Source organism: Pelophylax lessonae (genome assembly GCF_965119305.1).
Source record: "Pelophylax lessonae genome assembly, chromosome: 3".
Classification (NCBI taxonomy): Eukaryota; Metazoa; Chordata; class Amphibia; order Anura; family Ranidae; genus Pelophylax; species Pelophylax lessonae.
The window spans coordinates 345,645,292-345,672,208 of NC_138770.1; the positions used below are offsets into that span (position 1 = coordinate 345,645,292).

A 26,917-nucleotide genomic window follows, 5' to 3' on the forward strand; every position below is an offset into this window, starting at 1 on the left:
TTATAGAATGCAGGGAATCCAGGAAGTTGTAAAAACAAGATGACCCGCAGACAGGCAAAACTCACAACATTTTTCCAAGTAAGCATTTATTGGATTGTCAATGATAACTATTGTTTGTATTGATATTACAATGCTGGTGGTATAAAATCAAAGTGTATGATTTGATCATAGATTTCCTTTAAGGAACAGGTTGTGGAATTTTTTTTTTCAATTTTGACAAATTCAATTTCAACACCTTGATGCAAGCATATTTCTTATCTTCCTTAAAAATGTATGACTAACAGTAACATCACCTTGTGGGGTCTAGTTTCCAAAACATGTTTTGAGGCTATTAGAAATGTTCTACCATTTTTATTTGGTATGTTTTAAACCAGAAAGGAAAATAGTTTGCTTAATAATTTTGTGCCATTGTCCAAAAGAAAGCTCTGCCTGTCTCAGAGCCAGTTCACATATATGCGATGTCAGACATCGCATGTGATTCGCACCGCACTGCTGTGCAAATCACATGCAATGACTTTGTGATGCAAATTCAGCCATATAGATTGTATGGCTGAATTTGCATCGCATTCGTACCAAAGTCGCACAGGATCCTTTTTTTGGTCTGCACCAGAATCGGATCGCATGGGTATTCAATATATAATGGGTATACAACTATATGATCCACATGGGTATACAACTATATGATCCAATTCATGTCCAAACTGACAGTTCGCACTGCGATATGCGAACTGATCTGGGGGTCTCGTTAATTTTTTATTGACACTCCCAGCAATTCGCATATGGTAGTGTGAATTGGGTACGATGCGGGAACCCGCAGTGGATTCCCAGGGTTCCTGCATCACATTTTTAGGAACCCTGCGAATCCACTGTGGGTTCCCGCATCACACATGTGTGAACTGGCACTCAAAAAAGGATATAAAATGTATCTGGGTCGAGCGTTGCATAAGTGAGTAATTGTAAATCAAACGATCACAACGCTGAAAACTAAAGAATGGCCTGGGCAGGAAAGGGGTGTAACATGCTGGTATTGAGGTGGTTAATCTGCACAGTAGATGGAGTTTCTCACGCTGTACATGAAAAGCGACATCCCCAGCATTCCTCTAGATGTGCACACGCCACCAGCTGCCTAAACTGCACAGTAAATAAAATGTCTTGTGTGCTGTATATTTTTGTGGAATCCCCCCTCCTCCCCATCCCAAATGAAAACACTGCACCCAGGGCAGCTGCCCCCCTTGCCCCAGCCTGGGACAGAATTGCCTTCCAGTGAAGTGTAACTAAAAATGTTTTCCCAATTCTCTTTTGTTACAGTGTTCCCGGATACAATAGGACACATTGCTGTGGCGTGGAAAGTCCAGACAGATGACTGAGGATGATTCGCAGAGTAATCCCCAGTCAGGGCTTTTAATGCTCCTCCTCCGATCAGTGGCTGATTAATATAGGAGGGGATCACCTCTCTCCTCTACTATCTGTGGCAGCTCAGCACACACAGCACTCAGGAGGCCAGTGTGTGGCCTGGGGCTCAGCTACATCCGCACTGTGACATGACAGTCCCTGGGCTGCCACAGCACTAGCACTGCTCTGCCAATGGGGAACCTCCTGAATGTGGTCAGCTTCAAGGAACCCACCACTGTGGAGGACTGTGACTCCACCTGGGAGACAGACTCTGGGGGAGACGAGGAGCAGGGGGACGAGGATGAGGAAGCGGAGAAGGATGGCTTCGAGGACAGCGGAGCCGAAGAGGTAACAGACAGCAGCCAGGTAACAGCCCATAGCAGCATGTGCACAACATACATATGCACTTTCATACATATGTGCAGCCAGGCTCAGCCAGTCCTGTGTACGCTGCCTGTGTATATACAGGCTTTCTAATATGGAGTTATGTGGTTAGAGAGCAGATCAAGTAACATACTACACAGACCGGTATTGGGGAGGGGGGTGATCATTCTATAACTAATTCCACATCACTCATATTAGGCTTTTCATCAGATCATCAGCACTGCCTGTATTTACCGCCTGATCATTCCCCATCGCCCATCACTTTCCCTTTGTGTTTAGAGTGCACATGGCTGGATCAATAAATACACATGTGTTTTACCAAAACATCAGCAACAAAAATGGCATTATTGGGCTTACTGCTACCAAATCCCCAAAAAAATGCATAAGATCAGCTGTTTGATGTCAGTGGAAACGCCGTCACTTGTGACAACATTGATAATACTGTTTTACTACTACAGTTATTAGTTGATTTATTGCACATAATAAATGTACACTTAGATATAAGCCAACAAACATTGCTTGCTGTGTTTCCTATCACTGACGATAAGATATAAAATTTCCGCCTGTTATTAAGACTTTGGTTTCATGTGATTAACTGTTCTGATTGTTCGGACCTTATACGATCTTCAGTTGCTCAGGTGGATCAGCGCCAACTTTTGGAAACTGATAATTATCCAGGTGAATATTGTCAGGATGGGTTGGAAGATCAGGGGTATTGATGCATGAACACAGCTCCCAGATTGCTGTATCTATGTTTTCCTGCACAATATGGGCAGACAGCACCTCCCTGGACCACCTGTATCTGTCAAATTTGCCCATCGCTGTGGATAATTAAATCCGTGGCAGGTCAAGCTTTCTGTTGTTGTCAAGAGCGTCGGGCAATCTGCAGACGTATGGGTGATCTGGGGATTCTGACACGGTAATTTGTCTATTTCGGGAGCAGCTGATTATAACATACAGTAGTTCGCATTTTTGGGAAGTAGTTCCTACTCCTAGTTCCTTTCACATTTTAAGCAAATATATTGTGTGGCGTGTGTGGTTTTTTTTTTTTTTTTTCATTTTTTTTTTTTTAGACCAGGTGAGGGCCAGTAAAAGAACATCTAAATTGATTATGACATGTTAAGTGTGGCATTTTAAGCCATATAGAAAATAGTCTGAACTTCGAACTATACTTTCAACTATGTAAAAACTCTTTATTTTACTTAGTTGAGATGACAGACCTGAAAGCAATGCTCTCCTTACATCTGCATATTATTTTTGCTTTGTCGGTGCATTGGAAATAGTTCTGCTTGCTGCACTTTTGATGTGGTTTTTAGAGAAATATGTTTTGTTGAGTTCAATAGTAATATATGCAAAACACTTCCAAAACATGTCTGATATGTACGTTGATAAATACAGCCTTAGGCCAGATTCACATTTCCATGTTGTGGCAACACATGTAACATGCGTTACTGCATTGCGGTGCCATTCATTTTAAATGTTACACCAACTCACTAGGGCAATGCACAGTAGTGAGCTGCTGTGCATTGCATTAAAAAAAAGTGTGATATGCAGTTTTAGGCACGTTGTGTACTGGCTGCCCATTCATTTTTTACAGTTGCCTTAATGCACTACACATTATAACCTAATGTGCATAAACGCACCGCAGAGGAGTAAATGGACCCTTCATGTTACTACTGAGAGTGGATTACAGTATGTTATGGTCTTGTTATCCCTCAGGATAATGTTGATTTGTACCTGTTTTCAAATAGCTGTGTAGACAGAAATACATAAACTGCCACTGCCCCCTTTCTATCTGAAAATACCTAGCTCTCATGCTAATTCATTGACTTAAAAATTTGAATCTTTGATCTGGAACATGTATGCAGATCAGGAGTTCTGATTTCACTAAGATTTCATTGGCTGCATGTTTTTCTAGATAACTGACATAAAGGAGATGTGTGGAAAAACAATTAATACATCCAAAGACATGTTGGTAGGTTAGTTGGCTGAGTAAGGGACCTTAGATTGTAAGCCTCTTGAGGGAAGGGACTAACGTGAATGTACAATGTATATGTAAAAGAGCTGTGTAAATTAGCGGTGCTATTATTATTATACAAGATTTATATAGTGCCAACAGTTCGCGCAGTGCTTTACAATAAAAAAGAAAGACAATACAGTGACAATAGAAGAAAGTTAGGAAGGCCCTGCTCCTGGGAGCTTACAATCTAATAGGGAGGATCTGGTAGAACAAAAGGTAATAACTGTAAGAGATGAACTGATGGGCGAAATAAAAGATGTGGTTATTAGCTGAAGGCAAGATAGGCTGCCTTAAAGAGATGAGTTTTCAGAGATTGCCTAAAAGTGGACAGCATAGGATATTGCTGGACAGAGTGAGGTAGGGAGTTCCAGAGGAGGAGGGAGGCTCTGGTGAAGTCCTGGAGACGAGCATGGGAGGATGAGACAAGGATGTTAGAGAGCAGGAGGTCTCGGGAGGAGCGAAGAGGACGGTTTGGGTGATATTTGGAGACAAGATTGGTGATGTAGCTCAGGGCAGAAGTTGGGTAATGGCTTTGTATGTTATTGTTATGTTTTGAATTGTATTAATTGGGAAATGGGAAGCCAGTGGAGGGATTGGCAGAGAGAGGTGGCGGACACTGAACAGTTGGTATGATGGATAAGTCTAGCAGCAGCATTTATGATGAACTGAGGAGCTGATAGCCTCCAAAGAGGTAGGCCTATGAGGAGGGAGTAACAATAGTCAAGGCGAGAGATAAAAAGAGTGAATAAATTTGGCTTAGTGGTTTCAGCAGTGGGGATGGTTAACAGTATCAAAGGCCACAGAGAGGTCTAGTAGTATGAGTATGGAGTAGTGGCCATTGGTTTATGCAGTTAGTAAATTATTACAGAGTTTGGGGGCAGTTTCAGTAGAGTGTAGCAAGCAAAAGCCAGATTGTAAGGAGCTAAGAAGGTTGTTGTCATTGAGGTAGTAGCTCAGACAGTTATAAGCTAAGCGTTCTAAAAGTTTAGAGGTAAATGGAAGCAAGGAGATGGGTCTTAAGATGTTCAGGCTGGCAGGTCCAGTGAAGGCTTTTTAAGTATGGGGGTAATCAGCGCATGTTGTTTTATAAGGGAGGGGAAAGTGCTAGAAGAGAGGGAGAAATTGAAGACGGAGGGAGCATCCTGCTCAGGCTTTCAGCAGCATGCAAAGAGGTGCCAGTCAGGCATCTGGATGAATCCCAACCTTAAAGAGGATCTTCAGTCGTTAAAAAAAAAAAATCAAAGTCAGTATCTACAAATACTGTAGTTGCTGACTTTTAATAAAAGGACACTTACCAGTCCAGGGATCCAGTGCCGTCCTCACCCAAGCCAGTTATTTACCTATCTTTGAGTCCCTGGCACCGCCATGTTGACTAAAGGAAGCCGGCTGTGCCTCCCTGCAGCTCCACAGCTGGCTCCCCACTGTGCAAGCGCGTACTGCACTGCACCCTGAGAATTGTCCCATCACCCAGGAGGCTGCAGGCATCAAGAAGGGGGGCAAACTTTATTAGGATTGCCTAGATGATCCCAGTGGGAGTAGGTACCTGTCAAAACTAGGTACAGTACCTACTCCCCAAAAAAAATTTTTTAAAGTTTTTTTTTTAACCAATTTTATTGATTGAATTGGATGGATTTGTGTCTTTTTTTTTCAACCAGACTAACTATGTAATTGATGTTCTACTTTAAAGTTGGGATCCTTCCAGAGCCTTGATCGACTCTCTGACATCGAACCCCTATCAGATTGTATTGCTGTCTGTATCCCTGTTAGAGAACTACACCTTCCCAATTTGTCCTGGCGCGACCATTGTCACAGGGCCTGAAAGTATGTGAGAAACCAAAATTTGCAGTTGCCCGCAGAACAGGAAAAGAGAAAATGACCGTTCAATGGGGACACTTGTTCTGGTGACCACTGTCTAAGTCATTTTACTCACTATGCACAAATCTTCTCTGATTTTCTATTGTGTCTACAGAACAAGAAGTGAAGGTAAATATTTGTATTGGGGCACATATGGAAAAAAGAAAATGACAGGAGTTGTCATCATCCCCTGCTCCCTCCAAAATGAAAAAGTTTTGGCTTTAATTGTACTTTCAAACAAAAAACATCCAGACAACTAGCAATAGGGTCCCATTGAATGTCCAGTACAGGCTTTCTGTAACTGCTTTTTGCCGGGAACTCTCCTGTTCTGGGTGGACATTAAATTACATCCTCCCGAGATCTGGTTGTGCTGCAGCATGATCTGTAACCTGCTGTGTCCACCGAACACAGAGGATGACAGATACGTTTACCGGGCTGGTGATACCATGTGATCGCTGCGATCAATCACAGCAGATCACATGACAATTGTACACAATGGAGGGCTTCCATTCATACCATTCATTGTGTACTATTGTGGTAATATCTGTGACTGGTCACAGAGATCACATGGTACAGGCAGGACCAATCACAGCCCATCTGTATCATGTGATTATCTGTGGCTAATCACAATAGTACACACTGATTTAATGGATTTCATTCAGAAAAAAATGGTTGCTTATAACAGTGATTATAAAAAAAACACCTGATTAACTACCCAGAGTAGTACAGTATTACTATATATATATATATATATATATATATATATATATATATATAGAATAAAAATGTAATAAAAAATACAAAACAATATAAAAATGTTATTTTAAAATAATTGATTATTATTTTTTGCATACTCTCACCAGTCAGTGTCTTGATCACTGCCACGCCAGTTATATGATGATGCTGTACTGCTCTGGTGACAATGCAAAAAAAAAGAAAAAATTACAACTTCAAAAAAACTCGCCATCCCTCTTACTAAATTCTTAGAACTGTCTACTTTCCAAAAAGGGGTAATTTGGGGGGTATATGTACTGTCCTGGCATTTTTGGACCTCAAAAAATGAGAAAGCCGTCAGTACATCAGGATTGATCGATTTTCATCTATATATACAGTATATATATATATATATATATATATATATATATATATATATATATATATATATCTATATATATATCTCATAGTTTGGGAATTCTATAACTTTCCTACAGACTAAATAATATACACGGATTTGGGTTATTTTCACCAAAGAAATGTAGCAGTATACACTTTGTCCTAAATTTATAAAGAAAGTGTAACTAAGAAACTAAGAAAAGCCCCCCCCCCAACAGTTTCAGTTTCAGTCTTTTAAAATACCACCAAAAGAAAGCTCTTTTTAGGTGGAAAAAATGATAAAAATATCATATGGGTACCATGGCCCTGCAATTGTCATTCAAAGTGTGACAGCGCTGAAAGCTGAAATTGGCCTGGGCAGGGGTTGAAAGTGTCTGGTATTGAAATGGTAAAAATAAACCTGCCACAAGACACAGATTGGCTGCCACTGCCAATACCCTTTTTAAAAATTGTAGTTCTCTGCCTGTCATGCTAATGCTTTGACTTTAATACTTTCTGAGATTTGGAACACACATACATAGTAAGTGTTGTGCTGTCATGCTGATTCTTTGGCTTGGAGTCATTAAACCAGAAAAAGTATTGAGGAAGAATTTTGACTTCACTCTAACTTTTATTTGGCGTTTCTAAATATGCATACAGGATGTGCCACAGGTCTGTAATTCAGAAAGACAGAGGTAAAGCTAGGGAGTCACCAAAACAGCCAGTCAACCAGCATTTTTAAAGAGGCCAGCAATAGCTGCCCCTGTGTTAATTTCAAATCTGGTTTACTTTAAACATTTATTAAGACTCAGGGCATGCCTTACCCCAAAAGCATCAGGAAGCCCCAGAGCTGAACACATAAGGTTTTTTTTTTTTACCTTAAAGTGATTCTAAAGTCTTCTTTTTTTTTTTTTGTTTTTTGTTTAAAAATAACAAACATGTTATACACACTTGCTCTGTGTAATGGTTTTGCACAGAGCAGCTCAGATCCTCCTCTTCTTGGGTCAGCTCTGTGATTGTCTAGTCCTTTGGACTCGGCTGATCACAGATCGGGGTAAAGGGCCAATCACAGGCCCTTTATCACATATTCAGCTGTCAGCCAATGGCAGCTGATCATGGAAGTAAATAAAAGCTGGTTATCGGCTTTTTTTTTTTTTTTCTTCATGCTGACATGGTGAGGAGAAAAGAAGAAAGCCGTTAAATGGCTTCTGGTTCAGGGACATCGGTCCCAACATCTGCCCACCAGTGCTGCTAAACAGTGCCCAACCAGGCAACTTGCATTTTTTTAGAAGTACAGCAATAGCAGCCTATAGTACAGGTTGCCTGCAAGGTCAATTATTTCTAAATGCAAAACTAAATTTACCAGCATCCATAACTAATTTGTATGCTTAAATATTTTGTAAATGTATTTTCACAAATCATCTACCAGGACAGCGCATGAATAATAGTCTCGATTTACCTAAAACAGGAAACCCCTCATCTATAATCAATAAAAAGAGCACATTCACCTAGTTTCCTCTGTATTTGTGTTTCCTCTGGCCTCTGACATTGAAATTGTTTATTTTCCCTTGCCTTTCTGCTAGTTGCAAGGGCCTCCCACTATGTGCTCCCCCATGATTTCAGGGACAGTGGACCTGGAGGGGTTGCATATCTGAACTTCTTTCTACTACTTTTATTAGTATCTTCCTGGGCATAGATGCTCTAGTGGAGCTCTCTACCTTACATTTAATCAGGCACTGAGTCCTCCTTCCCTGCATTGCCTCAGGAGGTGTTGGGTAAGGGGGAGCCTTTCGGGTGGCCAGCTAAGCTCCAGATGTATGCTGCTGACTGTTGTGGATGGACCAAGTTTGACATCATACCCGAGTCCTTTGGGGGGGTCACATGCATGGTTGAAGTATGTCCATGCCCCCCCCCCCTCACTACTTTCAGACAGGTGAGGCTTGTCTACCAAGACAGATGGTGCATTTGCAATGCAGCCTACTATGCTATGGGTCTCCTTAAACAGACAGCAATATGGTGGGTGTGTGGATATACCCTGGTGCCAGCATTCAAAAATGTCAGGAGTACAAACGGGTGGGGCATGGAGCAGTAGGCAGATTTATATTGGTCAGCAGTTCTACATCATGCAGTCTGATTCCATCACGCTGGCTTCCACAGTTCTGGCAGATGTGGGCACCAGCAGGTCCAGGGTAAATTGGCTTTCTTTTTTTTTTTTTGGCTCTCCTTCCTACTATAGATACACTTACAAAAAACTGGGATTCCAGTGCTTTTATTTAAATAATATGTATACATTATAGGGATAGACCGATATATTTTTTTCAGGGCCGATACTGATACCGATATATTGGTCACAGCATATCGGTATCGGCCGATATGGGCTGATATTTTGTACATCCTATGTCAGGGTCCGAGACTAGCCTTCTCCTCCTCCAACCATTAGGTGGTGATGCTCATGTAAGGGTAAAGTAATGTCACATAGCATAATTCCATTTACAAATGTTATTGAATATGCCACTCACATATGCACAAAAGATATAAGCAATTCCACATTATCAGATCTGCTGGCAGATCGGTATCTCTCAGCCACTTGCCGTACGTGATACCCAGGCACCCACTCAATACCGCTCCGTCTCGCACCTAAGCGGGTGAAGGACGGAGCGGTATTGAGTGGATGCCGAACAGAGCGTTATCACCCGAGTATCACTTACGGCAACTGGGTGAGAGATACTGATCTTCCAGCAGATCTGCTAGTGTGGAATTGCTTATATCTTTTGTACATATGTGAGTGGCATATTCAATAACATCTGTAAACGGAATTATGCTATGTGACATTTTACCCTTACATGAGCAATATTTGGAATATCAGTAATATCGGCCAGTTCCGGGGCCGATACAGATATATCAGCAAAATGAATATCGGCCCTCTGATAATCGGCTTTGACGATAATCGGTCGATCCCTAATACATTATAATGGTGGGTGTCACCACACAAATTGGGGTACAGTCAGGAGGATATCCTCTCGTTAGGTGTTGGTTGTATTGGTTAGTCATGTTGACATGCATCTTACAAGTGCAGATGAAGGTGCTGTGTTTTTTGATTTGCCATTGGCATGGCAATTTGGAGGCAGAAGCTAAAGCTCTAAACTCCTCTAGCTGTAGAGTGCCAGCAACTGGTGGCAAACAAAAGCTCCAAACTATTAACTCATTAAAGCGGAGCTTCAGGCTCCTTTAGAAAAAAATAAAAGTCAGCAGCTAAAATACTGTACCTGCTGACTTTTAATATTAGGAACCTACCTGTCCACGAATCCAGCAGTGTCTTCACCCGAGCCAATTTTTTTAATCAGCTCTAGGGTGCTGCCCAGGGGTGTATTTAGGTTTTATGCTGCCATAGGCCTGACTAAACTTGGGCACCCCCTAATTTAAATACGACCCACCCCTTCCTGTAAAAGCCACACCCTTCCTGTTTATGACCCCCCTCTGTCATCTGTAAATCACAGACCGCAACCACAGACTATCAGTGCCCATAAGTTCAGCCTCATCAGTGCCCATAACTTCAGCATTATCAGTGCCCATCAGTGCAGCTTATCAGCGCAGCCCCATCAGTGTCTATCAGTGCAGCCTATTAGTGCCCATCAGTGCAACATATCAGGGCAGCATATCAGTGTAGCCCCATGAGTGAAGCTTATCAGTGCCGCCTCGTGCCCATGCAGCCTCATCAGTGCAGCATATCAGTGCCCATCAGTGTAGCATATCAGTGCTGCCTTATCAGTGCAGCCTCATTAGTGCCCATCAGTGCAGTCTATCAATACCCACCATTGCCGCCTCATCAATGCCCATCAGTGCAGCCTATTAGTGTCCATCAGTGCAACATATCAGGGCAGCATATCAGTGTAGCCCCATGAGTGAAGCTTATCAGTGCCGCCTCGTGCCCATGCAGCCTCATCAGTGCAGCATATCAGTGCCCATCAGTGTAGCATATCAGTGCTGCCTTATCAGTGCAGCCTCATTAGTGCCCATCAGTGCAGTCTATCAATACCCACCATTGCCGCCTCATCAGTGCAGCCTATTAGTGTCCATCAGTGCAGCATATCAGTACTGCCTTATCAGTGCCACCTCATCAGTTGCTATCAGTGCATCCTTATCAGTGCCCATTAGTACAGCCTTATGTCACTGCATTAGTAAGATTACTCCTTTCTTTTAAGATATTTGGACTTATGTTTGCTGCCACTGATTGTAATCATAGGATTATTTCACGTATTTGTATAATGACTAGGAAGTCCGTAGTCATTATACAAATAAGTGAAATAATCTTTTGCAAAAAACACAAGCCCAAATATCTTATAAGATTGGAGTAATCTTACTAACTAAGTGACATATTGTGATAGCACATATGTGGTGAGCAGGCCCAAAATATTATTGCCATCATATACAATTAAAAGTCCTAATGAAATATGATGCAACTCAATATGCTTGCTTAAGGACAAGGAAGTTTAAGTAAATGAAATTATATTCCCGACATAATACCTGCCATACCTGGGGGCGGTGGAGGGTAGGCGGAGCATTAGGCTGCAGTGCCACACCTTTTAGCATTGGCGGCCATTGGGCCAGTTGTATTAAGTGGGGTCGGCGGCCTGCCTGCTGTCTGAATGTCCTCACCGGCCAGTATTATCATACCCACAGGTAGCAGTGTGACCGCTTTATGGGGGCTGCCAGACTGATTTGCTTCTTGGACCCTCCAGCCCAATTCGCTCCATAAGACTGGCACTATACTAAAAGTGTAGCGCAAGCCGGTGGGGACCCTTTTCATGCAGGAGCCAGGGGAAGGCTGTTTTTTTTCTTGCAGGATGCAGCTATTTTCCTGCCCCCCTGCAAAGTGCCGCCCTAGGGCCCTGTTGGCCTAGGCCAAGATACAGCACTGGCACTGCTGCCACCATCTCGGCTACGGGAAACTGGTAGTGAAGCCTTGCAGCTTTACAGCCAATTCACTGCTGTGTATGCGCGAAGCATGCTGCGCTTTGTGAATGGCCCACTGGGGAAAGTAAGAAGTGGGCCACACTTCAGGCTCAGTTTGCTGCGGCGGGGTCAGCCAGAAGTGGTAGCGGGTACCTGTCAAAACCAGGTACCTGCCCCCCCCCAAATGGGTCCAAAGGCAGCAGAGGAGGGGAGGAGGAAAACAATCAGAGCTTCCCTTTTGGGTGGATCTCTGCTTTAATACACTTTTGTTACACCTGTTGGTGTGCAGAGGCACTGTTGTGTACTTACTCCAATACACTCTCCTTTTCACTCCTTTTTGCAGCAAATAGAAGTGATGGCTTGGAAGGAGGGGTCTGTTGTAGTTTAAACAGGACCCTTTTTGTGCTTGTTTTTAGGCAATAGCCCACCTCTAGGCTGAACTAGAAACATAAAATGTGGATCCTGCAACACTTAACTTACAGGCTCCTGAGATAAGCCTCTATAGACAAATATGTGTTTAATGATTGCTTGTTAACACATGCAGGTGTTGGAATTCTGATTATTGCACTGATTACACTTCCAGGCTCATGTGTTTGCCACCGACTTTATAGGTGTCAGCAGCTTTAATGGCTAAGTTCACCTTTTTTATTATTTCTAAATTTCAATTTCCCTATATACCAATATACTTTTAATGTACCAATGGCAGAAAAGAAAAAGCTTTCTCTATTTTCTAGGACAGGCCTTACCTCAGCCTCCAACATCTCTTATAGAGAATTCTTCCATTTCTTCCTACTATTCATCCTGCTATTTGGGAAAGAAAAACTGTTAGTGAGGCTTTGTTTCAAAAAGTTCTGCATGATTTGTTGTTGTTTTTTTTTTTTTTTTAACGTGTATGAATGAAACTCAACACTGGCCGTGTGTATTATACAGGACATCCTAACTTTATGTATTATTTTACAAGCTCTAGTTCTTGTGTGCCTTCTGGGGTTCACAGAAAGATGTAATGGTGGTGTCAGTGGGGGTGAGGCCTCACACAAAGCTAGACCAGAGGACCCAAATTACCAGTGACTCCTGAGGGGGGGTAGCTCTTCATGTGGAGCTCCTTCAGGATTCCTCTGCTCAACATGCCAGTGAGTCAGTTAATGAGCCAGAAAAGGGTACTATGGAGCCTGCAACCTTTGCAGGGTGGTGTCCAGAGCAGAATGGTCAACTGGAGCTATGTGATTCTTGATATGCTTGGGAGGTCCTGGTCTGAAGAGCAAGTGAGACAGGCATTAGCAGCGTCGGTTCCAGGTCACTGTGGGGTTGATTTACAGTTTTTACATTTTACATTTTTTACATCTTAAGTGTAATTTGCTCTCTCAATATAACACACTTTCCATAGCCTTGATGTCACCTACAGTACATAAATGTTTGCTTCTACATATCATTCCTTGTATAATGCCAGAAATTCATATTTTTGAAAACACATGGGATTGAAATATTCTTAATGAACCCTAGAGGTATAAATCCTGTAATATTCTCTGTGCAAAGTAAAACGTTTATTAAATCCCATAAACCTTGGCTGAACTCCCGTTTTTTTTTTTCTTTTTTTTTTTAATGCGACTTTTATTCCTTCTGTGTATTTTGTGAAATATTTCTGTCTTTTTACAAAAATGTTCCGGTTCCTATTCATTTATTATTTTTTTCCTCTGTGTATTGCTCTAGTAAGTTCGAATTAGTGTGAGACTACAACACCTTGCAAATCATTCTGTGTTGTACAGCTTCACTTCCCAAGTACTAAAGTCCTGTGCATATATACAGTATATATATATTCTTTGCGTGTGACTGGGTATTCTTTGCAATAGGAATTTTACCACATGCACTAAGCTCTGAGGAAAATTGTATGTTTAGAGAGCAAGATTCCAAGAACAGTTTGCAGCTGAAATCTGTCTTTTCGGGATACTGCTTATTATCCTTAAAGTGTCTGTATCCTTAAAGGCATTACGCAAATGTACTTCCAAAGCTCCTTCCCCCCCCCCCCCCCCCCAATTGATAGAAGTCTCCCTGCTGTCAGAATACAATAACTTAATGTGAGGGATTTCTCCATCCACATCGAACGTGTGGATGGGGGAATCATCGAATGTGTGGACTGGTTGAACGAAAAAACAAATACTCACGGCCTGCTTTAAATATGCCCCAGAACTCTTTACTTTGACATTCCCCAGGCCATTTCTCTACAAAACGTGTGTGGGCAGGCTCCTGGGGGTCATGGCAACTGCATTGTTTTGCTAGGAAAAAAATATGGAACAAAATGCATGCATGTTCTGTCTCCAGCAGAATTGTTTTGCCTGCAATATCAGATTTGACCACAAGATGGAGCCAGTGGTAAATTTACTGTTTTGGAGAAACTAGAAACTGTTCCCCTTTAACCACTTGCCAACCTCCCGCCACAGATATACTGTGGCAGGCTGGCTCGGCTGTGCGTATGCGCCCCTGTTCGCCAGCGGTGAAGCTGATTCACGGAGCCGGCGGCCGCGGTTACTGCTGGGCAACCGTGATCGCTGAGCAAACACAGCAGACTGTTGTTATCTCTGGAATCAATACAGAGCGCCTGTGTTCCTCCTATTTAGGCTCACAGGTCTCTGTGTTGATTCCAAGAGCCCATCCCCCTCACAGTTAGAAAACACCTCCTAGGCATACATTTAACCCTTTGATAACCCCTTCCCTGCCAGTGTCATTATTTTAGTAACCGTGCATATCTTTAGCACTGATTACTGTAGTAATGTCACTGGTCACCCCAAAAATGTCAGCTAGGGGTCTGATCTGTCCTCCACGATGTCACAGTCCCACCAAAAATCACTGATCGCCGCCATTACTAGTAAAAAAATAAATAAAATAAAAATGACATAAATCTATCCCCTAGTTTGTAGACGCGATTACTTTTGCGCAAACCAATAAATATAAGCTTATTGTGATTTTTTTTTTTTTTTACCAAAAATATGTAGTAGAATACAAATTGGCCTAAAAAATTTATGAAAACATTTGATTTTTTTACATTTTTTTTTATTGGGAATGTTATATAGCAGAAAGTGAAAAATATTGTTTGTTTGTTTTTTAAACTGTCGCTCTTTTTTTTTTTTTTTTTTGTTTATAGTGTAAAAAATGCAGAGGTGATCAAATACCACCAAAAGAAAGATCTATTTGTGGGGAAAAAAAATCAATTTTATTTGGGTACAGCATCGCACAACCACCCAATTGTCCATTAACCTCCCTGGCCGTATTCCCGAGTGTGGCTCGGGGGGGAATTTCAGTGCCATTAGCGGTAACCCCCGAGCCACACTAGGGGTACTGCCAGGGAGCATCGCTGGATCCTAGTAGAGGTTACTTGTCTCCCGGGATCCCGCGACGTGTCCCTGCAGCATATGGCAGCCGGATCTTCCGCCCGATGCTGTGAGCCCTGGCTTCCGTCTCCTGCGAGCGTCACATTGCAGGGGGGTTGAACCGGTGGCAAATTCAAATAGTAAAACACACTGATATATTGTAATCCTATTGGATTACATTACTAAATAAAATAAATTGACATTAGTTTGCCCCCAGTGCCCTTTACTGCAGTTTTACTGTGTGTATATATATATATATATATATATATATATATATATATATATATATATATATATATATATATATATATATATATATAATTATATGAGAGAGATAGATATGTATACGTATATGTAACTTGTTTATAGTTATTTATGATTTTGTGTTTCAAACTTTATCATACCGGATATGTTATAAAGAAGAACGCACAGTAAACAAAAAAATCATATGTAAATAGTTGGTTTGGGCTGCTCGTCCTTAAGAATTACATGCAAAATAATTGTACCGCTTTCAGCACCTAAAATTGGAAACAATCATACCGCCAGGGAGGTTAAAGTAACGCAGTGCGGAATCGCAAAAAATGGCCTGGTCATTAAGGGGGTAAATCCTTCTGGCCCAGAAATGGTTAATAAAACTTCCCATCATTCTTAACTCAAGGGAAGAGTAACAGGTGCATCCTGGGAACTCAGACCCAATCTTAGAGACTGAAAGAATGAACCAGCTATCAGAGTACATGTTGGACTAAACTCTCCTAGACGCAGCATCACTTGTGAGAATTACTTATTGCCATCTACAGCCTAGCTTATTCATCGTATTTTTGTATACTTCATATACTGATTATACATGTATGTATATGTATTTGTTTTTTCTCAATAGTTTCACCCACCCTGTTTTGTTAATAAAACTCAGTCTGGCTTATTCCAGAATAGGAGAGTTTAGCTACATGTCAAGCTACACACAGATAAACATGTAGCAGGGACAGAACAATGCATGTGCAGTGGGACAGTGAAGAATGTGAAACAGGTGAAGGTCTTTAGTCCAGCAGGCAGGGCTGATAATGCTGCCTGGGATTGCAGTACAGCTAAAGCATTATGTTTTGTGCTTTCTGGCAGAACAATATGTATTTTTTTTCTTTTTTTGCAGTGTTTTTAAAGGGATAGAACATGGAGAATAGTGCACACTCTATCTTCTTGAAACTTAACCTCCAAACACAGGAAAGTGTCCATTTACACCTCTTTTAGCCACTTTGTACCAACCAACATTTAAGTAATACTAAACACACACTGTTTAATTTACACTGTCCCTTCTATTTCTGTATATGGATGATGACACTGTAATTGTTTTAGTTAAAGTGTCTTAAGTGCCTTTTTTACTAATAGATATTCAGCTGTCACATATCCCAGATCTTTCCCAGCCTGTCTGCAGGGAAACATAAGCAGGAAGTGCTTCTAGTCATCTGCTGCTGGTCACATGTTCAAAATAAAAAAAAACAGCCTTCAAAATATAGAGTAAAAATATATAATATCAATAAACCATTTTATTAAAGTGTCATAAAATATATACAGTAAAACCTTGGTTTGAGAGTAACTTGGTTTAAAAGCGCTTTGCAAGACAAGCAAAATTTTCAAATTTTGACTTGATATACAAGCGATGTCTTGATATACAAGTAGCCTCAAGTCACAACTGGGTATAAAATAGAAGAGAGGCGCCTCTAAGTGTAGCAATATGGTTACATTTAATGAAGGTACAACATTTAGCAACTCACATGGTTGATGATTGGAACAGGCACATCTAAGGATGCAGGCATCCAGGCTAAAGCTGTCCACATAGGACCATCCTCCGCACCGCCATCTACGTCATCCCTTCCATGCTGCCCCTCGCTTTCAGATCGCTTTACTGCAGGGTGGTCTTCCCGGTCAGGATTACAGACTGGCAGCCGGAGGTGCAGAAGATAGTCTATGTGGACAGCTTTACCCCGGATGCCTGCAAATTTAGATGTGCCTGTTTTATTCATCAACCATGTGAGTTGCTAAATATTTTACCTTCATTAAATGGAACCATATTGCTACACTTATAGGCATCTCTCTTCTCTTTGATACTCTGTAGCTCCTGCTAGATTTTGCTTCTAATCCCCTTGTGGAAGCGGCTATTTGTGGATGGACATTTTATGGTTATATAACCTATCGCAATGCTATAAACTTTTTATATGGACTATAAACTGAAGGACTTATGAATAAATGGTTGTGGAACGAATCATCTGAATTTCCATTATTTCTTATGGGGAAATTCGCTTTGATATAAGAGTGCTTTGGATTACAAGCATGTTTCCGGAACAAATTATGCTCGCAATCCAAGGTTTTACTGTATTTGAAATTGCATCTTAATTTTTTATTTTTTTGGCAATAACATGGTGTGGACAGATTTCTGCCAGTCACAGGCTGTGTCACGCCCCTCCAGGTTGTGTCTTAGAATAAGAGGGAGGTGAAGCCTCCATCCATCTACATGTAATATCCCTCCCCCATTGTGTTTAGCTTGTTAGTGGGCGAGGAGGAGGGAGAGATGGGCTGTCTTTACCACTGTTTATACGACCACATGTGTGACTCTACAGTCAAATGAACTGCTCAAATGTTATAGGGAAGAAATGCTCAGCATAGAAACTCACTGAAAATTGAGCATGTGCAGAGCTGCCAACACTGCTTTGCAAAATCCCTAGCTGAATTGGGGACATGGAAAAAAGGGGAGATGGAAAACAACAGGATTACCAGTTTTTTTTTTTTGCAGAATACAGAAAACTGATCTCATAGTGACTGAGTGAGTATGAACAGCATGTGATACACCATTTATGGATAGTTTTTTTTATTATGTGGATTTACTGCCATTCTTTGCTTTGTTATTTTGTTGCCTTTACAATTTCATTGGTTAGAACGCCACGATGCAATGATGAAGTTTGCCACAATACTGCAAACCATCACAGTTTCAGAGGATAACTGTAAGAAAAAGTGTTTGCCATGCTTTTTTCATCCACAGACTTTTAGAATAGACCAATTACCAGAAACTGCTAATGTAAACAAAATAAATAGCATGCATCAACATGGTTTGTGTCTGGAGAATTCATATAACCGTCAATTTGATACTGGAGATTAGGTGAGGGAATATCTGAATCACGTAACCTATTTAACACTACATTGCTGATAGAGTGCTAAAGAAACATGAAACCACGAGTCAGTTAAATAAACAATGCTATTTATGCAACCAGTACTGTATACAGTATGTGATATATGGCATGACCCAGCCAAGCAAAGGAACTATTAGCATTTGAAAGTAGGACTCAATGCAATTTTGCCAAAGTAAAACACTTTCACTTTTGGTATTGTATGTGTAAGGCTGCATTCACACTTGAGCATAGCGTTTGTTACCGCGATTTTACCGCGATTTTTACCGCGATTTTACCGCGATTTTTTCAGGCGTTTTTCATTGACATCTATCAAAAACGCTGGTAATCAGCCCAAAAAGAAGCTCATGTACTTTTTTCAGCTACAGGCGTTTTGCAAAACGCTCAGATGTGAACAGGGGCCATTTAAATGAATGGGGTTTTACTTGTTGGGCGTTTTGGAAGCGTTTCTTTTGAGCGTTTTTGGAGCTGAAAACGCCCAGGTGTGAATGGAGCCTTAGTCAAATATGTTTGTAAAAAGATATTATTTGTTTAATTAGGTGGGAAGCTCATGGATGAACTTCTATCCTACCTCTCATTTATGTATAATTTTTCTTGTAAAATACTGTGTGGCTTTACCAGATTCCACAGAGCATTGGCTTTGAAAAATGCCTACCATCCATTATAAAAAATTACAGTTTAATTATATTTAGGATTGACTTCTTTTTATTTTTTTTTTGCTACTGTATGTCCAACTTTTAGGGGTCAGGTATAGTATAGAGGAAGAAATTCACAACATAAATTAAAACATAAAATAAAATACAAATACATATTAAAAAATGCTATATACTGTATATTAGCAGTGTACAATAGGTGCATCTCAAAACCACTTCTAAGGAACAATCCAATGGTCACTAGAGCACCATAAAAGGCAAGAGGTCAAGGCAGGCAGATAACAAGAATCATGGAGAAACAGGCGGAGGTCATAAATGGTACAAGAGCCTGGGAACAGATATTCAGATAGTTCCACCAGTGGGGAGTGTGGAAAAGTCTAAATACTCAAACCTGAAAAGAACTCATTGAAGTTCAAATGTGGTTGCACCAAAAAACAGGAATCAAGCATGGGACTCAGTTGCAAAACAGCAAACTGATTCTGCAGATACTCAGCAGCAACGTGAACAGCTGTGGAGGTGACACAAGCTGGTTTTGGAGACCACAAACTGACTCTTATGCATAAGGACAATATACATTTTCAGTAGCTCTGGAGGTGTTTTTTTTTTTTCATCTGAAGGTTATTAGAGGTCGTAACATGGGCCTTAAAAGCAGATCACATTATAAAAATAGATACATCTTGGTAGTCATTGTTCAAAAAAAGCTTATTGATTTTTTTCCCAATGGTTTTCCCTTGAACTCTGATCAACTGATCATTCAGTCTCCACATTCCCTGGCCATAGTCCAGTAAAGAAGCATTTATATACATAGATGCAGTACAGTGATTACAATCTTGTAACAGGAGTACAGTTCCAAGCAAATAAACTATTGCTGCTTGGGGGAAATTATTGTGGGGTTGATTTATTAAAACTTGAGAGTGCAAAATCTGGTGGCGCTATTCATGATAGTGTAGCAGGTTTTCCAGGCCTGTGGCCTGATGTGGGTCTGCCATCGGTACCCATTACCTCTCCAGCGCATGTGAGGTGTGACCCTGGGTGTGAGCACTGAGACATTGACCACTCCAGCATCTTTGTTTGTGGTTTTTATTGTATTTTAAGGGGATGGGAGAAGGGAATGAATGGGATACTCCTTTAGGCTTTCACTAGATACACTTGGGACTTTGTTCCTGAAAAATGCCCGTTGGCGCTTCCTTGACGCCAGCCAGTGCCAGCCAATGTTCACTAACACTTTGTAACTCAATAGTAGTGCTGAATCCTTGACTTGAATTCCAGAAGATCCAGGACTGTGAATTGTAGAACTACTGACACTGTTGTACTGCAAAGTCACTGAATACTTCCCTCCCGCCTTGAACTGGCTTGAGGTAGTATGTGGTAGAATTCTATAATGCTGTAACTTCCAACTGGCACACTCTGTCCAATTCAGGGCCCAACTGTAGGCGCCCCCTTTAACCTTGAACTCGTCAGGGTCCACTGACTATGTACCCCCTCTGTCACTTCAGGGTCCTCAACCTAGGTACCCCCTTTCACCACTAGCTGGCACTGGATCCCCGAACCTCCACCGGAGTGGTCCCCTCTAACTTTAGGCAGACCCCCAGGGCAATCCTCAGTGCTCACGACCTGTGTAGGCTTTCCTGGGACTGGACCCCTCTGACTCCCTGCAGGTTCTCGGCACACCGGATCCCCTCAGCTCAACTCAGCACTCTTTCTGAATCTGCAGGCAACACCCCGAGATCCTCAGACAGGAGGAGAGACAGCCGGCCGTTCTCTCCCTCCTGGGACTCTGCTCCCACCAAAGACATTGTGTCATGCGCCACCCACAAACTTATACCCACTCCTAGAATCCTTTGCAGCATTATCTGCTTTTTGGGGTAGTTACAAGCCTGGATGTGTCCCCTGATTGGGTTTCCTCCACTGCCCTATGAGAAGCCTCTCACAGGAGCCAGTGGGGAGACTCCCCCTTCAGCAGGCAAACCTGGAAACCATGACACCCTGACTAAATAAATCACAGCCCTGCTGTTAGGCAGACAAGGCACACTATACGCTTACCTAGCACCTACCTGTAGGGTGCTACAGTAGCCAATCAGCTTCTAACTTCAGCTTGTTCCATTAAAGCTTTGACAAAAAAACCTGGAAGCTGATTGTTTTTTATGCATAGCTGCACCAGATTTTGCACTATCCAGTTTTGGACCCCTATATGTATGAGTATTGCATACCAGAGAGAAGAAGGAAAAGCAGGAATCCAATGGATGCAAAGCTCTCCAGGATTTCCCAAGAAATATTTGATCCATTGTATATGGTAGAACTTTTGTGCCTTTGAAAAGGATAAACATTAATAGAGGAATAAATAAAGCATTTCCCTTTTTAGTGTTTATCACACCTGTAATGTGCATATGCTGTGGAAACTTATGGACCTTGCATCCAATACATATTTTCATGACACATGCATGCAGATGAGATAGAATGACAATGTAACGCTTGCGGGATGCAGTCATCTTCACTTCTCCCCAAAAGCACTATTTTTGTTCAGGCATCATGTGGGTTTAGCTAAAATCCACTTCTCATGTTCCAACTAACTGCAATAAAGTTACAGTAAGTGATCTTTGAGTGAAATGGTGCAACAAACTGAATCCTGAAACCATGTGCAACTTAGTCTGATGGTAAATAATGGCAATTTTCATCTTGCTCAGAGGGTTAAACTTCCAAATACTGTTGAAGGTTAAACAGAAAAGCCATTTATTACCCATATCACCATAGGCCAACTAAAACCCATAAACGTTTTGGTTTTGGGCTTCGGCTTGTATAAAAGCAAGTGTGTACAGCAACCTTTGCAAACCATTTGCAGAGTTTTCTGCAAGCTTTACAAAAATCTCTAAAGAAATTCTCTCTTCCAGTTTGTGAATGTAAAAGTGTACATGTAGCCAAAACCCCAACAAGATTATATATTTGCTTCCTGTGTACCACTGAGGAAATTTCCTTCTACTTCTCTTCTAGAGACACAACAGGAAGTCTCCCAAAGTGGCGATTATTCCCATTTTAAGCCCAATATATTTCCTGTTACAATCAGATTAGACAGTTTCTTGTGGATCTACTAAAAAGTGCTCCAGTTTAGAACTACAACTACAACGTTCCCAAGACGAGCCAAAGCCATGCTGACTCAGGGGCTGCTGTTAATGACTACTGTGAAGGAGGAGAGGAGGGCATCCATGAACCTGGAGTTGGGAAGTGTGAGCAGTTTGAGATGAAGATTTATGAAACAGCAATAGCATATAAATGTTCTTATTTGGCAAAAATAAAAAAATACTTTAAAGTGGTATTAAACCCAAAACCAAAAATGTAGTATATTACAGCTTACTGTTATTGTAGTGCCTGCATCTATTTTCTTTGGATTTTTTCCCCTCTGTTTTCACCTGGTGATCTGAACAGTAACACATCTCCTGTATTCGAGTTCTACCACTCTGAATGAATGAACACAGGAGGCATTACAGACAGCAACATTGTCAGTAGAGATGGCCTTGAGGTTCGCCCAGTGGTCGGTTCACGGCAAACTTTGCTCGTTCGCTGTTCGCCGAATATGTGAACATATGGCGATATTCGCGACCGCCATATTCTTTTACATTGTGAAGAACTTTGTCCCATGACCCATCCATCAGTTGGTACAGGACAGCCAATTGAGACATTTCAGCACATGGGACATACCCCCTACCTTATAAATAGACCTGATCTGGCTGCCATTTTACATTCTGTCTTTTGTCAGTGTAGGGACAGGTTGCTGTGTGCAGTAGGGACAGACTGTTAGTGACACAAATCGCTAGCTAATAGGTCCACAAAAGTCCTTTAAGGACTGGTATAGGTCTACTATTGTTTTCTGTGCAGTATATAGGGGTGTAATACACTTATAATATACTTTCTAATATAGAAAGCATATTATAGTGGATTTGTATTGTGCAGCATTGTGACTGGTGAGCAGTTCTGCAGCGATACTACAACTACAAAGAGTGACAAACGCAATTAGAAAAAAGTATTGTAACTGGTGTGATATACCAGTCGCCCCCCCAAAAATGACAGATTGAAGCCGGGTGTTATATATACTTTCATAATGGTGTATTTGGGTACTGCAGAATTTTTTTTTTTCTGTCTTGCTGCATTCCCTCTGCTACACACAGTGACAAATGTTACTGGAAAAAAGGTATTATAACTGGTGTGATATACCAGTGCCCCCCCAAAACGACAGATTGAAGCGGGGTGTTGTATAACAATATACTTTCATAATAGTGTATTTGGGTACTGCAGAAATTTTGCCTGTTTTGCTGCGTTCCCTCTGCTACACACAGTGACAAACATTACTGGAAAAAAAGTATTATAACTGGTGTGATAGACCAGTGGCCCCCCAAAACGACAGATTGAAGCGGGGTGTTATATACCTTCTTCCACATATACTGCGCTTCTCTAGAGACTTTTGTCACAGGGTCATTTAAAAAATGACAGGCAGAGGAAGAGGCAGGCCCTTCCGCAGGGGTGGTAGGGGTAGGGCAGGAGCACCAGGCCAGGGCCAAATTGGGAAGTTGCAGAAGGTGCATTTGATTACGTCAAAGGACGCACCAGACTTGGTTGAGTGGCTCACTCAGCCTTCCTCTTCTGCACCCTCCTCATCCACTCTATCTGCACCCTCTTCACTCTCTGCTGTGTGCACCTCCAAAGACACCACCACCAACACCACCACCACCATATACCCTCCGCTTGAGTCACAGGAATTATTTTCCGATCCATCACAAGACATTTGCGATGCACAGCCATTCTTGTCATCAGATCAGGAAGAGGAGGTAGAAACAGCCGCCACTCAGCAGTCTGACGACAGTACCCAGATCAGCCCAAGGAGGTTGGTCCCCACTGTTGCAGCCTACTCCGAGATCTCTAATGTTAGCGGTGGGGAAGGTGACGTGGATGATGACGTGTCTATGGACGTCACGTGGGTGCCCACAAGAGAGGAAAAGGAGGGGAGTTCAGAGGGAGAGATGAACCAGCAGATAGGGAGGAGAAGCAGGCCAAACTTACATTGCACAGGAGGGACAAACTAGACTGCTAATATAGCAGGAGCGAGCCATCAACCATGTACGGTCAGATCTGGCGCTCCCAGGACACCGACACATGGCTCCGCAGTGTGGGCTTTTTTTAACGCATCCACTGCTGACAATAGTGTTGCCATCTGCAGCCTTTGCAGTCTACGCATAAGTCACGGTAAGCCCAACACTCACCTAGGGACTTAAGAAGACACCTGGACTCCTATCACCGAGCCCAGTGGTAGCAACGCCGTCAGAACCCACAAAGCCACATGCCAGGATCTCACCGTCCAGCCTCTTCTCCTTCTCTCTCCTCACAATTGTCCTCCACTCCACCTTCCATCACGCCGTCCTCACGTTTTTCTGGAAAAAGGCAGGCTTCCATGGCCCAAATGTTAGAGCGTAAAAAAAAATTATGACGCCGGATAACCCTCTTGCCCAACGGTTGACCGCTGGCTTGTCGGAACTGATAGCCCGCCAACTACTGCCATATAAACTGGTGGACTCGAATGGCCTTTTCGAAAATGTGTGGCCATTGGAACACCACAATGGAAGGTCCCAGGAAGGAAATATTTCTCGCAGAAGGGCATTCCAGAGCTATATGGCCATGTTCAGCGGCAACTGAATGTATCTCTGGCACACAGTGTCGGTGCCAATATACATCTGACCACAGACACGTGGTCTAGCAAACACAGGCAGGGAAGGTATATAACTTTTACTGCCCACTACAGCTAGTAAGTATTTTATGGCTGCAAATAAGACCTGGAGGTTTTTCATGTTCGCCTGCCTTTAAAATGAATGGGACCCGCCGCGAACCTGCAGTTTGCGAACATTTGAGCGAGTTTGCGCAAACGCGTTCGCAAATCGTCCATCACTAATTATCAGTGTGTCTAATCCCTATAAACTGATACATTCTGCTGGAAAGCTTGGCTTTTGAAAGATAGACTTGCTGGCTGGATCCCCAGAGGAAAATGGGAAAAAGAAAGAAATGAAAATGAATATAGCCATCGCATCTAAGAATTAGTAAGCTGCAATATAATAAATGTTTGCTTTCGGGTTTAATACCATTTTAACATTTACGTATTTAAATTTTAATATCTAGTAAAAAAATATGTGTATTTAGTATTGTAGCCAATAGGTTGAATGACATGCAAGTTTGGCAGGAACTGTTGGCTTACAACAGAGCTAAAGAAAGCCAGGAAACGGACGGGAGCCCTGCAGCTGGCTGAGAACTGCTGATTGCTATCTATGCTGCCAGGCAAGAAAAGTCAAATGGTTTTCCACTATGTAGCTGAAAGTGAAAACCCCCTTTAACATATATTTGCTTATATGCTTTCAGCAGTTGAGCACAAGCTCCCTGGGGGAAAGCCCTAGATACAACATATAAACTGTCAGTAAAATACTTGGAAAGAATCCTTAATAATTAGAATATATGCTAATCTTGTATGTTTTTAGTAGAAGCGTCTGTGGAGTTATGCTTTAAGGTGTTCAATTAAACGTTTAAACTTGTGGAGTTAATGCCTCAAGCTCATGTCTAATAGCGGTTTGATTTATTGTAACAAATGCGACATATGAAGCAGATTTCCTTGCAGCATATGCAAGTCTATATATTCTTATCAGAAATTTCTCTGTGTTAAGCTGTATTTTTTTACTTATCATTTCAACTTCTGCTAGTCTCAGGGGATAGAGTGACTCATTTAATATACCATGAAGGATTTATATATATATACGAAAGAGAACTGTGCTTTTGTAGCGTAAATCATAGATGCATTCCAATAAACTGGCTAAGCATTTATAGCATGAGTGCACCTTTATGATAAAATTCAGCTTATTAGTTGTGTTGTTGACATATTTGGCTTTTTCAATGTCAGCAACCCTAAAATCCTAATTTCTTTAAAGCATATGCCTTCATAAACTGTGTAGAAGCATGTACAAAAGAAAATGTGTATGGAGCAAAAGGGAAAAAAAGGACACAATGTTTTTTGTTCTTTCTTTTTTATTTCAAAAGATATAAGTATCCCCGCCATCTATTGTGCTTGCACTTTGCTCATTCCTACAAATCAGTTGTGAGCGAGTCTGTGAAGAATGCAAAAAGGATTTTGAAAATATTTTTTTACTGTACAACTTTATTTTGTAGTATTAATTATTTTTTATTCAATAGTTTTCTATTGGTAATTATATCTGCTATAGTTGAACTTCATGTGCATTATTTTGGCTTTGCTCACACCCCATACATGTTAATGATGGGACCCTCCATACATCTAAAAAAAATGAATGTAAAATCAAAAATACAATAAAAAAAATATGGAAACAATGCTACTAGCATAGTTTTTAAAAAAATGTGTAATACATTACTGTACTGAATCAGTAGTTTTTCACATGAAATTTGTGCCACTCAGAATTTGGCACATTTGACTAAAGTACAGATATTTTTTAATGTATTTGTTAGTTAAAGTAGAACTATAGGCATTTTGTTTTCACTTTGGATAGAGTAAGGGAGGGTTATAGCCCCTGTCAGATATTTTTTTGCCATCTGTATCCCATTGCATAGATTTCCCTTCTTCACTTCCTGCCCTATAGCCAAACAGGAAATGAGAGGAAATCCCTACAAAGGGAATTCCTTGGGGACCCCCAGGTTACCAGAACTAATGTCTCCATTGGAACATTTCCCTCCTATTACTTTTCTGGGGACAACCCAAAATTTGGGAATTTCTTTTACTTTCACTTTCAATGATCATGGTAAATAGGACAAATAGAGAGGGTAAATGTCCATAAGGGGGATACAGATAGCAATAAAAACTGCCAGGGGTTCTAATCTCTCTCCACTCCATCCAAAATGGAAAAAAAAAGTTTTGCCTTTAGTTATGCTTTAACAAAAGCTGACATTTAGTTTAAATGTTGGGTTTAGGTTAAGGAAGAAGTTTATGGGATAAGTATAAGTATTGGTTAATGTTAAAGAAATACCTTCAGTGGCTAAGTT

The 26,917-nt window shown here is 41.4% G+C and overlaps 1 protein-coding gene across 1 annotated transcript in view; it reads left to right on the forward strand.

The window, feature by feature from the left end:
• The first annotated feature begins 1,382 nt into the window (after positions 1–1,382).
• OGFRL1 (opioid growth factor receptor like 1) overlaps positions 1,383–26,917 on the forward strand; it is a 54,740-nt gene continuing 29,205 nt past the window's right edge. Inside the window, exons 1-2 of the mRNA XM_082250884.1 lie at positions 1,383–1,758; positions 3,695–3,751. Coding sequence (XP_082107010.1) covers positions 1,585–1,758; positions 3,695–3,751 — 231 coding nt within the window. The 5' untranslated portion in view covers positions 1,383–1,584. The remainder of the gene's footprint in view (positions 1,759–3,694; positions 3,752–26,917) is intronic.